The sequence below is a fragment of the Pinus tabuliformis genome, chromosome 6, assembly GCF_031772625.1.
Source record: "Pinus tabuliformis cultivar Carrire ecotype Pingquan chromosome 6, CPIR1, whole genome shotgun sequence".
Lineage (NCBI taxonomy): Eukaryota > Viridiplantae > Streptophyta > Pinopsida > Pinales > Pinaceae > Pinus > Pinus tabuliformis.
The window spans coordinates 1,516,711,270-1,516,725,942 of NC_142292.1; the positions used below are offsets into that span (position 1 = coordinate 1,516,711,270).

The 14,673-nt window shown below is 37.4% G+C and overlaps 1 protein-coding gene across 1 annotated transcript; it reads left to right on the top strand.

Annotated features, from left to right (window-relative positions):
* Window positions 1-13,381: 13,381 nt before the first annotated feature.
* LOC149264447 (antimicrobial ginkbilobin-2-like protein) lies at window positions 13,382-14,080 on the top strand. Its single transcript, XM_089399002.1, has one exon. The coding sequence runs from the start codon at window positions 13,382-13,384 to the stop codon at window positions 14,078-14,080; it is 699 nt and encodes a 232-aa protein (XP_089255128.1).
* Window positions 14,081-14,673: the final 593 nt, after the last annotated feature.

Consider the following 14,673-nt stretch of genomic DNA (forward strand, 5'->3'; position numbering starts at 1 on the left):
TTCAGCCCAATCCGGTTCAGAATTTTGGAGAAAATGAGGATCATCACTTTTATCCATTTCACATATATCTCGCGAACTATTCAATGGATTAATCTAATTTTTGTTATGCAGAAACGTTAAGACCATAGAAAATTTCCTACAAAATTTCAGCCCAATCTAATCCATAATTAGTGAGAAAATCATTTCTGAAGTTCATAATTTTTTTTTTTCGAAACACATCATCACCTACAACCATTTCAATTATATCTCGAAATGTGTGCATTTAATGGTGTTGATTTTTGTTGTGCATAAACATTAGAACAATAGGAACATGTCGAAAAAATTTGAGCAAAGTCCAATAGATAGTTTGTAAGAAAATGACCCACAAATTTTGTTGTAACACGCCTTGTAGCAATCGGTAACAACAACAAAAAAAAAATCTGAGTTTTAGCTTCAATTTTTCACAATTTTTATATAATAAATTGGTTGTGAGATCCATTTCTTTGGAAAGAGGATGAGTTCAATTGAAAATCAAATATTTTGGTGGCATGAAACTAATTGAAAAGTGCCTTGGGGAAGTTAGACACTTGATTTTCTCCTAAAAATATTGAAATTTGTTTTGCTGGGTGTTTGCCAAAATTGTTGCCTCATTAGTCAAATATGTCGAATGGTTAATATTTTTAACTTTAAATAACTTTTTATGGTTCTTATTTCACAAATTTCAATTGTGGTTTATTAGTAAGTCTTTGAATTTGTATAAGAGGCGTTATGAGTTCAAATACAATAGAGGCCAAATTTTATTAATTAATTGACAATTTTGACAACCCTTAACAAGGAAACAATTTTCTACCACATGGCGACATTTGATTGGCCCACGTTGTAGCATATTATTCGTCCACATTGCACAGTCATCACCCAATAGTCTGCCATGTCACCTTGTCCAGTCAACAGTCCACTTCGCTCTACCAACTCAGCATGCCACATTAATAGTTCACCAGTCAATTCCATGTCATCACCATGTTAGTAGTCCACATCACTGCCACATCATCATCTACCAGGTCATCATATCACGTCATCAATCAATGTCAATATCATACTGCCATATGGAATCCTCTGGAGCTTCCACATGGAACTCCCTGGTGCTACCTCATGGCACTCCCTCGTGCTACCATATGGCAGTCCTCGGTGCTTCTAGGTTGCACCTATGCCTCCATTTTTACTATTTTTCTAAAACTTCAATGTACTAGGGAAATAATGCGATAATGAAAATGTTAAGGCATAACATTAAGAAACCCATATATTTCATAACTATAGTTTATTGTGGAATCATCCACCTATTACATAGCCTTGGTATAACAAATATCGTTATGTAGACTCACCCTTATTGATATTAGCTTGAATTTGGTGCATCTTTAATGTCTCCAACACCTATGTTAAATGTGAGATGTTCCCCTCGTAGGTAACATTTTATACCACTATATAATACAAATAGAATATATCAAATAAATATATAAAAGGACAGAGTATATCATTCGTTAACCTCATAAATGTAGTTGGTTCATTACATAGAATAAATGGCATGAATAACTTCTCATACAAACCTTGCCTGGTTTTGAAGGTGGTCTTCTAGATATCTTCTTCTATAACTCACAACTCATGATATCCACACTTTAAGTCCAAATATGTAAAGCATTTTTTGTTGTTGCAACTATTCCAACAAGTCATCCATTCCAGGTAGGGGGTACTTATTCTTTAGTGTGATTTTGTTCAGTTCATTGATACTAATGCACAACTACCAAGTCGTATCCTTCCTTAGCACAATGATGATGAGTGACCCACGTGGTGATATACTTGGTTGATCACACCCTATCTCAATAGTTGTTACAACTATTTATTCACCACACTTTCTTTCATAACAGGTTTCTTGTGGACACAATCTTTGGAAATGTGGAGTCCGACAATAGCTAGATATCATGCTCCACTTTTGTCTTGGCTAGTAGCCTCTTAGGCTCCCAGAACACATTCCTTCATGCTTGTAGAAACTATTTTAGTGGATGTTTTTGTTTCTTAGTACATCCCTCTAGGGATGCATTTTCTATTACTCTCTCTTTGTTAGATTGATTATCTCTTAAAAATAGTAAAAGAAACTTCTTGTTATAATTGATCAGTTTCTTTCTTTGGTTGGCAGTTACCAACAAAATAGTTTACTTGCCTTTATGCATGTTGGTGGTAAATGATTGTTCATCCTTGACGAGTCGATACTAGTTGGATCTCCCTATGAAGATTACATCAAACATGTACAGGTACATCAAGGGGAACTACACCTAATTCTACCCCATCAATAAAATCTACATCGATATCAAATCTAATTTTGTACTATTTTGTTACCTTTATCTTTACATCCATATTTCCGCATCTCAATGGATGTGGGATTAGATGATCACAAACTTCTAATCCCGTCTTTTTTACCATCTCTGATGTAATGATATTTTCCAATGATCCTAAGTAAAGAAAAGCATCAAACATTATTTTTTTAACCTATATCTTTATATGGAAGAGCTTGATATTTTTTTTCCCTTCCTATTGTTCAATACTGCTCAGTTTCATCTCATTCTTTTATTGATGTACATATGAACGTCTCATCCACATCCAAGTGTCTTTCAACATAATTGATCGAATTAATGGCCATGATATTCTTCTTCTTATTATCTTTTTTTTTTTCTTGGGGTTAAGCTCTAGATGCAACTTTCAACGCCTCTCGTTGGTATGACTATCAATGTGACATTGATTGTAGTGGTTGTTGGGATATTTGCACTAGTGTGTTGTGTTTGTTATATTTTTCCCGTTCCCCCCTTTCCATACCTTCTTCCCCTCTTTAGAAGCATTTTGGTGCTTCTTCTACTTTGATTTACTTGATTACCCATTCTTATGGGCTTTGTTCTCCATGTATTTTTCGTGTATACAAGCCTCATTCACCAATATGGCTTGAACAACATCACTTTCTTCCAAAGATAATTGTGTAGACCTCACATATACTTTAGCAGTACATATAGGTTCCTTGGGGAGATACCCAACATTGTCATCATATTTTTAAATTCTATAGTGTAATCCTATACACTCTATCCCTTCTTCAACATTTAGTGCCACCAAATCCAATAGTCCTTTACATACTTGATATGATAAATTTATCACTTTATGATGGTTTAAAAGTCCTAGATCACTTAGTCAGTAGAGGATCTCTCTCCAACCTCAAGGTCTCTTTCTAGCTTTCCCACTAGGTTAGGGCATGGCCCTCTAATTTAAACTGTGCTAATGAAATCTTATATTCTTCCTCTATATGATGAACATTGACATAAAAATCTAATTGTTGCAACCAATGATATAGCTTTAGAGTGTAAATCTCACCTTGGTACAACTAGATATCAACCTTTTCTTCCATTTTAATTAGGGACTAAGAATACTTCAGGACAATCGAACTTGGTTGATTTTTTCAAGTTCTGTTTTCGACTCATTTTCTATTTCTTCTAAGGAAAATTTTGAGGATAAAAATTTATCTTTAAATTTAGAAACCTTGGTGAATGTTACTTGTCCCTAATATAAAAATTGTAAAACTTTTGGTGACATTTCTATAAAAATATTGAAATTTGTAATGATTTTTATATAGTGTTTATAAATTATTAGCATTTTTTAAGGTAAAATAATTTTATACTATTAAATTTGGGTGAATATTTTTTTAGAAAAAATGGAAATTGGAAAATCTTTCTTTTTGAAAGAGAATGGATAATTAGCCCACCTATGATTTATTAGTACCTAAATTTTTCCTTGGTTTCTTTCCAATCTCTTGATTGCATTAGAACCCTCATCTTCTCCAAATAGCCTAAGCTTATTGGTCAGGGCACCATGAGGAGATTCATGTTATGGTCTATATCTACAAATTGTGATTTCAACCACAAAAACCTCTCCCTTGTAGGATTAATGGGAATATTCACAAATTCATCAGTGATGGTTGGGGTTTTATGAGTTTTGGCTTAGCCAATCTAGATCACCCCAAAAATCTCCACAATATACCAAAGGAAACCTGCTTTGATACCATATGATCTATAAACTATTATGGATATTCCACGAAATAGTTTGTCACAACATATATGATCAAATTATACTTAAATATCCAAAATATACACTATGAGAATTTATTTCTCTTTAGATTTTTGGACATTTAAATTATTGTTTATTATGTATGCATGCAAATTATAACCATGCAAAAATATAGAACAGAAAAATAAAAAAATTATAACCCATAATTGAAATAATATATATACCTGGAAACCCTTTCAATAAAAAACGCAATTGGAAGGTGAGGACATTCTTCTCTCTTTATTTAAATAGAAAATTGATACAAGTACAAGGAAGTAGTGCATGGGGCCTGTGGGATACTACAACACACAAGTCATACCTTTCTTCTCTCTCCCTAATTCTCTCATCTACTCTACTTATTTATGGATCAAATTTCCTTCAAAAATAATGGAACACCTTTTCCTCCTAGGGGCTCAGTTATAACATATCCTGATAGCCTACTAGTGGTTAGGTTGACTCCAAAGTTTAACTACAATTACAAGGATAACTATTCAAGGGTCCTCTTTATCATGATCATTTGGCTATTATAATTTCCATGATAATGAGGTTGACATGGCATCCTCTAAAATTATTGTGGACCAAATGGGAAGGTCAAGTTTCAAGTTGCATAACTTTTTCATATTGAATCCAATTGAGGCGATGCTTGCATTGCTGGAAATGTCTATATGAGTAATAAAGGAAAAAATTGTGTGGCACTAAAGTGACAAAATTTAACCCTTACAAATCACTATTTTCTACCTCAAAATGCTCTCAGAAGCTTTCAGACCCAAAATTGCCAAACTGGGTGTCGTTGGTTAAACAGGTCTTGTGAGCTCATTCCTCCATTTTTTTCACTCTAAAAGTATCGAGATGGATGACAAACAATATCATGATCCAATATAGATCAATTATTTACATTGTTAGTTAGTTTTTTTTATGTATGATACTTTGAGGAGACATATCTATGTAAAAGACTAAGAATGAAGGTTAGATTTTAATTTCTATATGGGATTTGTGTCATTAAAGAAAGTTGGTTCTGAGTCCCTTGTTGAGGGATCATCCATGTAGATAACCAAACTAGATCCATCTTACCTCTGGATCTACCAAGCATTGAGAGGGATAAAATCCTTTTTCACTGTAAAAGGGGTTTTCACATCAAGAGATAATATATTCTTACTCTAAAAGGGGTTTGCACATCAAGAGATTTGATCCCTCCAGACACTTGGTATATCCGGAGTTAAGATGAATATAGACTAGTTTAATTATTAATTTAATTTAATTTTTATGTTATTCAACCAAGTCAAAATACTTAGCAAAACAAGATATTACAGGGTATTACAACAGCTCTTCCATACTAGATCGGAAAATATCTCTATATAAACACCTTATTCTTAAGGCACCAAGCTCAACATTATTCAACATGTCATTTTGTATTTTTTAAAATCCAAGCTTAAATTGGGATAAGAGAAAATAATATCTCAAGTTAACTAAAAAGAAACAAATGTGTAACGTAGAAGGCATACTCCCCAAGAAAAATACATCACCCATACCACACCTGTCACGCCCCCAAGCCGACGGTAGTCTTTCAACCGCTCTTAGCGAGGTTCGCACCACTGAACACTTTCTTTTTACCAATACTTATGTTCATGGACTACGCCTAACCACTTACTCCTACTTAGTTTGTGTTTTGCAACCAAGTATTATTAATGTTTCCTTTATACCAATAAACACCCATACACATCCATTATCATCAGCAATTATACATGAAGAACAAAATTGCACAGTATAAAGGGAGGGGCAACTCCCTAAACAATGAGTATGCCTGAATGATATATTATACAGTATTTTACAACAGTTACAAAGCTTTACAAGTATGCTTGGAAACCCCAAGTTTCATACTTAGCCAAATTGACAATCTTTGGTAAACTTGGTTGCCCAGCTCGTCGGTGCCTCCACATGGTCGTCGCATGACTCACCAACCCTTCGTTCACCTCGTCACACGATTTTGTTGTTTGCCCAACTTGGGCACACCTCCAAGTCGCCACACACGGGCGCCTCCACCCGATACACACCTTTGTCCACAATCTCAACACTTCACCAAGTCACCGTGCACACTTGCACGACGGGCGGGCGCTCACTTGAGTCACCCAAGAACCCATGCCAAGTCGTCGCATAAACCGGGGGCCACACACCCGTGCACGCCTTTCTCTAACTGGCGGGCGACCCTTCCTATGCCCTTCACCCAAAACCAAGAAACGCTAACTCTGTGTGGCCTTGCCCAAGAACGGGCGCATCACCCAGACCTATGCCTTTCTCCTTAGTTCCACACACTTAGATCTGCGCCTTTCTCACATGAGCGAAGATGCTTTGATGGTTGAGCAATGGTGGAATGAGCTCCACGCATCACCAATATATAGGTGTGGTAGGGTGAGGTCTTGGCTGCCCTGCCGACCTGCCCACACCCATATTTCCATCGCAAATGCTCTAACTTTCATGTCGGCCTCCTTCCAAACGTGTTCATCATCTGTCCACTTCATATGTTTGTTGGTCGGCTCGTGGGTTGATCTAACCGCTCCCGATGCCTATAGACACAATGCTCACCCTCCTCTTATGTGCATAACACTCCATCGCATGAGTCTGAGCTCGCACATCAACCTTCCAACCGCGCGCGCTCTCCATCCGGTCGCAGTCGCACATCAGCGGAACTGCAGGTCCTTACATCCTCCTCCACCTGAAGTCGTTGTCGTCCTCGACAACATACCATCCTGGTAGCCATCCACCAAGATCAACATCAATGTCTGTCTCATCCTTGGTCCATGATGTCAACTCCTCCACATACTGCAAACATCCCTGCAACATATGTAGAACTTCCATCTTCATCATGTGTCATCCTCATCCTGTGAACTGTCCTCCTTGTTTGCCTGATGTCAACATCTCTCTTGTACACTACTAGCCACCATGACTTGAACTAGTCGGGTGATCAGTCCAACTGTCACGCTCAAATCATAAGAATGTCCATCCTTATGCCTTCACTAGTCTATCTCGGATTCTACCACATCCCAGACTCACCAGGAATCTCTCCCATGCTCAAGTCCATAGAAACTCCATCCCATCTGTAACATGTCATGATGCTTGATGCCAAACCATCGCTGCACCATCTTCCATACCTGCTAAACCTGTTTTAAGGACTCAATGCTATGAGCAGCTAACAATGAGCCCCATCTTCTTTGTCATCTAAGAAGATGTTGAGGGGGTAGAGCCTGAAGGCTCACCCTCACTAATCATCTCAATCCATCTGTCACGATCTTATATCTCCATCCTCTGTAGATAAGTGACCTGATCCTCCCCTCGGACATTCGGCCCCACACATGCCTCATCATCATCATCATCATCCTCGACCACTTCTAGCCTTCTTGACAAATCCAAGATACTATCTGAAAGTGTCCTGATGACCAATGACTGCTCGGTAAGCTTTGTCTCAACCGTGGACAACCGCTTACTCATGTCTTCCATCCTCTTCTCATCCTCCATTTGCATCACTGCAAAAGTCTTACAATCAGGCCTTCTCACTCCAATGGTTGGAACACCAATGGGTACATATTCCCTTCCATCGTAAATTTACAACTTCTTCAAATGTGGAACAATCATAGCATTGAATTGTTTCATGAATTCCATTCCCAGCACAGCTTCATAGTCATCTATCTACACTATAGTGAAGTCAACCTTCCCTGTCCAGTCACCAATTGTTGTGTCCACCTTTTCAACTACACCAAGAACATTATCAGGAGGAGAATTGACTGTCTTCATCTGTGCCTTCACCATAAAAATTATAGTGCAATTCTTCTTGCAGTATCTTCACTCATGAACTTATGAGAGGCCCCACTATCCACCATAGTGAGTATATCAGCACTTCCAACTTTCATCCGAACATACTGCAAACTGTTCCTCTCAGGATCCCTCCGAGAGATCACCTCTGTAGCAGCAACAACACCAAGTATCTGCATCATCCCTATAGAGGCTTCTTCATTCCTCACATTAGATTGTGCAATTGTAGCCACTTTTGATCTAGAAGGAAAATTCTTCAATGTATGTGGTCCAGCAGATATCCAACACTTCAAGGCTTTCTTCGTCTTCGAACTATCATCCGATTTCGAAGCTTCATCCTTCTTCTTATCTTTTGGCTTATTGGACTTCTTCTTCCTATCATCAGAAGTCTCATCATAATGCTCAACCAACCTGTCCACAGCAGCAAAAGCTTCCTCAAGTGTTCTAATCCTCTACCTCTTCACTTCATTGTGTGCCCAAGGCTTCAACCCAATAATGAAACTGAACACCTTGTCGCTCTTCGCCATGTTAGGAAGTTCCAGAACCGCACTTGCAAACTCCCGCTGATATGTTTGAAGGTTCCCGGTCTGCTTTATGAACTTAATTTTCATCCTTGCTTCCCACGTTTCATCTTGAAGACTGAAATGGGTCTACAAATATTTCTTCATCTCATCCCACGAAGTAATGTCACCAGCACTACCATTGGTAATTTTATCCATCCTCCTTCGCCACCACATCTTAGCATCCTTTGTCAAGAACTGAGAAGCTACCTTGACCTTCGTCTCATCATCAGATAGACCCAATCGTTCCAAGTATTGCTCCATGTCCCATAAAAATTTGCCAAGAGTCTTTGCACTCCTTGTACCATCATAAGATTCTGGTTCCTTGGCTTTCACATGAGGCACTCCTCCACTTGAGTTATGCCTCACGGCCTTCTTCAACACTGCGATCTCATCTCTGGCTTCGTCAAGAGATTTTCGCAAGCCCACAATCTCGGTAAGACCTTGGTCTCTTTCCTCTTCAACCTCCTTGACCCTTACTTCAAGTTGTGTACACATAAGATCAGTGTACTCGTGCTGAGTCCAGAGTTCCTCAAGCTCTTCCTTCATCTTTGAATTGGCCTCTTGCTCCTTATCGAACAAGTCCATCTTCATAGTCCACAAAGCTTCTAAGTCCTCCATCTTCTCCAACACTTTTTTCATGAATGCCATAGTAGCATCCTTCACACCATGACTAGACCCAGCCTGAGATTCAAATGCCATTGCTAACAACTTCCTTCTTCTTTGTGATCTAGTTTCGACCATCCAACAGCTTCACCGAGATGCCTGCAACATGAACCAGCCCTTGTTCCACTTGTATGTGAAACAACTTCCTTCACCTACAAGTACCTGCCTCATTGTCACCAACTGTCAAGTGTATGCACACCTGCTTCACCCAGCTTCCTGCAAGACTCCTCCAAGTCTTCAGACTAGCTCTGATACCAACTGTCACGATAGTGCAGTGGGATCAGCACTTCATCGTCAACCCGGTCATCAGCCTGCTCTAATACCACCTGTCACGCCCCCAAGCCGGCGGTAGTCTTTCAACCGCTCTTAGCGAGGTGCAACACCACCGAACACTTTCTTTTCACCAATACTTATGTTCGTGGACTACGCCTAACCACTTACTCCTACTTAGTTTGTGTTTCGCAACCAAGTATTATTAATATTTCCTTTATACCAATGAACACCCATACACATTCATTATCATCAACAATTATAAATGAAGAACATAATTGCATAGTATAAAGGGAGGGGCAACTCCCTGAACAATGAGTCTGCCCGAATGATATATTATACAGTCTTTTACAATAGTTACAAAGCTTTACAATTATATTTGGAAACCCCGCGTTTCATACTTAGCCAAATTTACAATCTTCGGCAAACTCGGTTGCCTAGCTCGTCAGTGCCTCTGCACGACTCACCAACCCTTCGTTCACCTCGTCGCATGATCGTGTTGTTTGCCCAACTTGGGCGTGCCTCCAAGTCATCACACACGGGCGCCTCCACCCGAGACACACCATTGTCCACAATCTCAACACCTCACCAAGTCACCGTGCACACTTGCACGACGGGCGGGCGCTCACCCGACTCACCCAAGAACCCGTCCCAAGTTGTCGCACAAACCGGGCGCCACACACCCGTACACGCCTTTCCCCAACTGGCGGGTGACCCTGCTCGCGCTCTTCACCCAAAACCGAGAAACGCTACCTCTGTGTAGCCTTGCCCAAGAACGGGCACGTCACCCAAATATGCGCCTTTCTCCTTAGCTTCCACGCACTTAGATCTGGGCCTTTCTCACATGAGCGAAGATGCTTTGATGGTTGAGCGATGGTGGAATGAGCTCCATGCATCACCAATATATAGGTGTGGTAGGGCGAGGTCTTGGTTGCCCAGCTGACTTGCCCACGCCCACATTTCCATCGCAAATGCTCTAACTTTCATGTCGGCCTCCTTCCAAACACATTCATCCTCTGGCTTCACATGTTTGTTGGTCAGCCCACAGGTTGAGCCAACCGCCCCCCACGCCTATAAACACAATGCTCGCCCTCCTCTTATGTGCATAACACTCCATCGCATGAGTCTGAGCTTGCACATCAAACTTCCAACCGCGCGCGCTCTCCATCCGGTCGTGGTCGCACATCGGCAGAACTGCAGGTCCTTACAACACCTCTCTTAAAGATGTTTTTCTAATTTTCTAGTAAATTTTAAGAATAGTTAGTTACGTCTTCAACATTTCAACATCATATACATGCATTACCTTTCTTTTATTTTTAACATTATTTTGTTGGCTAATAGTGCATTTAATTTACTGTTTCTTTTAATTTACATTTTTTCCTATAATAAATATACAAATCACTAAGATAAATGAATAATGTTAAATACATCTTTGGATGCTTTATTACTTTTTATTTTTTTTTCTAAATCCGCATCCAAAACTTTTTCTTAAACCATTTTTAATTGGAAAAGAATAAGTAAAATTAGCAAGGATTTTATTTTTTTAAATACATATCTATTTATATTTGAAAAAAAATTAAAAATATTATATGTGTATACATTTAAAAAGGGTACCATTTAATTTATTTCAATAAAATATTGTAATATAATTTTAAGATTTTAAGATTTTTTGTTATTCAAAATATATTTTTGAATGCATAAATAAATTCAACGCTTTCAAAAATCCGGAAACATTCCAATTTTGCAAATTAAACAAAATAAACTTAATTTTTTAAAAAACTTAATCTAGTTTTAATTAAAATTAACAAGAAAAATAGCCAAAAAAATCATTTCATTTATAAATTTAACTACATCTTTAAAAAATAACTAATTTTTTATAATTACAATTAAAAACTAATTTTATTACATTAAATATAAATAAAGTATACATACTGAAATAGATAAACATGCATTTAACCAAATAACATTCATTAATATACATAGTACTTATTTAATTTTTTTCCTTAATCCATTACATTGGTAAATTTAATGCTAAAACGAAGGGATCCAAAAGGTAACGTCTAACCATGAAGTGTGATTATCATGTGGACACTTGATTCATGAAAATTAGATTAAGCGAAGAGATCAAATAAGGAAGCAACCCTAACCCTAAAATTTAAAGAACTCGCCAATTCTTTTATTAATTAAATAAAATATAATGCCATTTATGATTTATTTTTATATTAAATAAAATTGAAAGTTTATCCATGTATCAATAAATAAAAAATGGATTAATATTAAAATGGGTATTAAGAAATAATAATAATAACTTTAATAAAAAAATAATAATATGATGGTTACACAAGAAAGCTTAACATAATTTAAACTAAAAACATTAAACATTTATTAAATTTCTTTTTCCACAATTTTGTAATAAATTTAAAGAATCCATAATATATATTTGAAATAAATTTTCTAACCCATGATATTTCATCTCTTTAACAATTTTGAAATAAAAATATAAAAGTGAATATAATAAAATTAATTTTTTAATTTTTGAAATTATTAAAGTATATATAAATGGGTTGTTTTTAATGTAGAGTTTTAGATTTTTTATATAAGAAATTTGTGGAAAATTTTAAAGTAAAATTTTGATTTGTGTTATTTAAACTGTTTTTTATTGTATATATAGATTCAATATCCTAAAAGAAGGAGAACCATCCTCCTCTCTTTCCACCTTTGAAAGTCTTTGTGATGCCTTTTTCTCTAGCTTGCCCTTGCTCTCGCTTGCTTTTCGCTCAGGGGATTTCTCTACACCAGGGGCATGAGTTGTGGTGGCTAAGAACAGAGAGAAATGAATGTTGAAATCTGGCTGGCTGTGATAGACATAAGGGCGAGAATCGACTAAATGCACCTTAGAATGCTCTCAAACTCAATCGCCTAAGAACCATACTAATCCACATTAAAAAAAATTAGATTTCGGTTATAGAAAGATTATTTATTAAATTTGTGATCTCAATAAATTTACACCCGAAGAACCAAATTATAGAGAAATTAAACCAAAAAGCTCAAAAAAAAAAAAAAGAATATGACTAAAAACAATTAATTACGGTAGCTCAGCAAAAGCTCAAAAAAAAAAAAATATATCACTAAAAACAATTAATTACGGTAGCTCAGCATTAGTTAACCTAAGTTTTCAAATAAATGGCAGCTGAAGTGTGGCCGTTGAAATATAAGATTTTGACCACGTCATATGTAAATGGTTGCACGGAAAACAATGTGTTCTTTAAGGATTTGACAAAACCAAAACCTTCTGGAAGAACATTATTTTATTTTGTATGTATTACAAGTAACTTTATATATTCTTTTTTATTTGCAGTTGCCCATATATTAATTATAAATGTATTTGAGAGTGTTTTCAAAGCGAAATGTTGGTCATCACTGCACCTCTGAAAAGGTCCAATAAATAAATTATTATCATCTTTTAACGCGTGCTTTTGCCATTTTCCATGCTCTCAAGCGACGCCTACTCCAAAGCGAAATGTTGGTCATCACTGCACCTCTGAAATGGTCCAATAAATAAATTATTATCATCTAAATAAATAAATAAAAAGTCCATGCTCTCATGCGACGTCTACTCCAGCAGTAGACTTAGTCCGCTTATAACAACTCGCCAGCAGTAGACTTAGTCCGCTTATAACAACTCGCTTCGTCTCTCTGTCGGTTCATTGCATCCACCATCTATAAAATCCTTCCTTGTATTCCCTCCTAATATCCACTGAAATTCGCTTTGCCTTTGTCTGTGCATCGACTCCTTCATTCCTTTGTGCATTGCTTCATCCATGCGTTAAGCCGAATCACACATAAAGATTACAGTTCCGTACCGTATACGTACCCCCTAATCCCTCTCAATTCCACAACATCATAACATTTTGTCTGCCATCATAACGTAGAAGATGGAAGGCAACCTAGCATGGAGGTGGCGTTGGATGGCATTATTCTTATATGGACTCCAGTGTAATGCACTTTCAATCTCAGCTGTCGATGGGCAATCCGACCCTTTTATTTACGGTCTCTGCAACGTAAATAAATACAGCAATGGCAGTGAATACGAGAGCAACGTCAATGTGGTATTGCAATCCCTGGTGAAAGCCGCCCCCAATGGCGGATTGGCAACATATACTTATGGTGGAGTCTACGGCCTTCTGCAATGCAAGCCGGACGTGTCTCACCACGACTGCCAAAGCTGTTCCGCTGCAGCCTCACAACTGGCTTATAAAGACTGCCCAAACGCCATAGGCGCTCGTGTTCAGTTGGAATTATGTTTCATTCGCTATGAGAATTACAGTTTCGCCTCTGATCTGGATATCAAAGTTTCATATGCTCTTGAGAATGTTAAGAGCAGCCATGATATTCAAGCTTTCAATTACACTCTCGCGAATCTCATGGAGACTCTGGCAGGTGAAGCTCCCTTAAACGTGAATAGATTCGCCACGGGAGCATGGGTGGTGAATTCTTCTGTGACCGTTTATGGAAGAGAAATGTGTTTGAGAACTCTTACAGCACCTGACTGCGGGGTGTGTCTGAGAGAAGCTATTAAAGCTATGGATGAGTGTTGTTCTTCGCAGATCGGAGCTCAATTGTATCTTGGCAGTTGTTCTGTACACTTCGAGATTTATCCATTTTAAACCCATCCCTCCCTCTGCGCAGAAGGGGCAGGGATGCTGATTCAAATAAATAGATATGGACCGTATTGTACTAGTCTCTACTTTATTCTCCTAAAAAGGCCTTGTTTAAATATGGTACGCTTCAAATTTTTTCGTTAGAATTTCGATTTTTTTGTTTAAATAATTTTTTTTTTCTTTAATTGGCTTCTGATCCCATATACAGATTCAGGATTCTTAAAAAATACTATCATCAACTTTATTCTTTATTGATCTTTGTTTGTCTGAAAATCGCATCCAAGGATGGTCGCCTAATTATGCATCCAAAGATGGTCGCCCAATTATGCCTGAAGTGAGTTGTTTAAACTACAGATCACTACCAAAAATCCATATCACGATTCCTAGCAACGAAATCTGTGTTCCAGAATCCCTCTTCCTCTGGGAGCTATATGGATGTTGGTTACTGTTACCGCTTGAAAAACACTCTAACAAAATTAGGAAAACCACTATTAGAAAAACCATCAGTAATTCATTCTAATTCATAAAAATAAAGGAAAATAACCATAATTAACTAATTTCATATCTGTAAGCTTAACCATCATCTGCAAAGCCAACAA

What these genes read in the sequence shown, in the direction of transcription:
- LOC149264447 (XM_089399002.1), top strand. Translation starts at nt 13,382, where the DNA reads ATGGCATTATTCTTATATGGACTCCAGTGTAATGCACTTTCAATCTCA.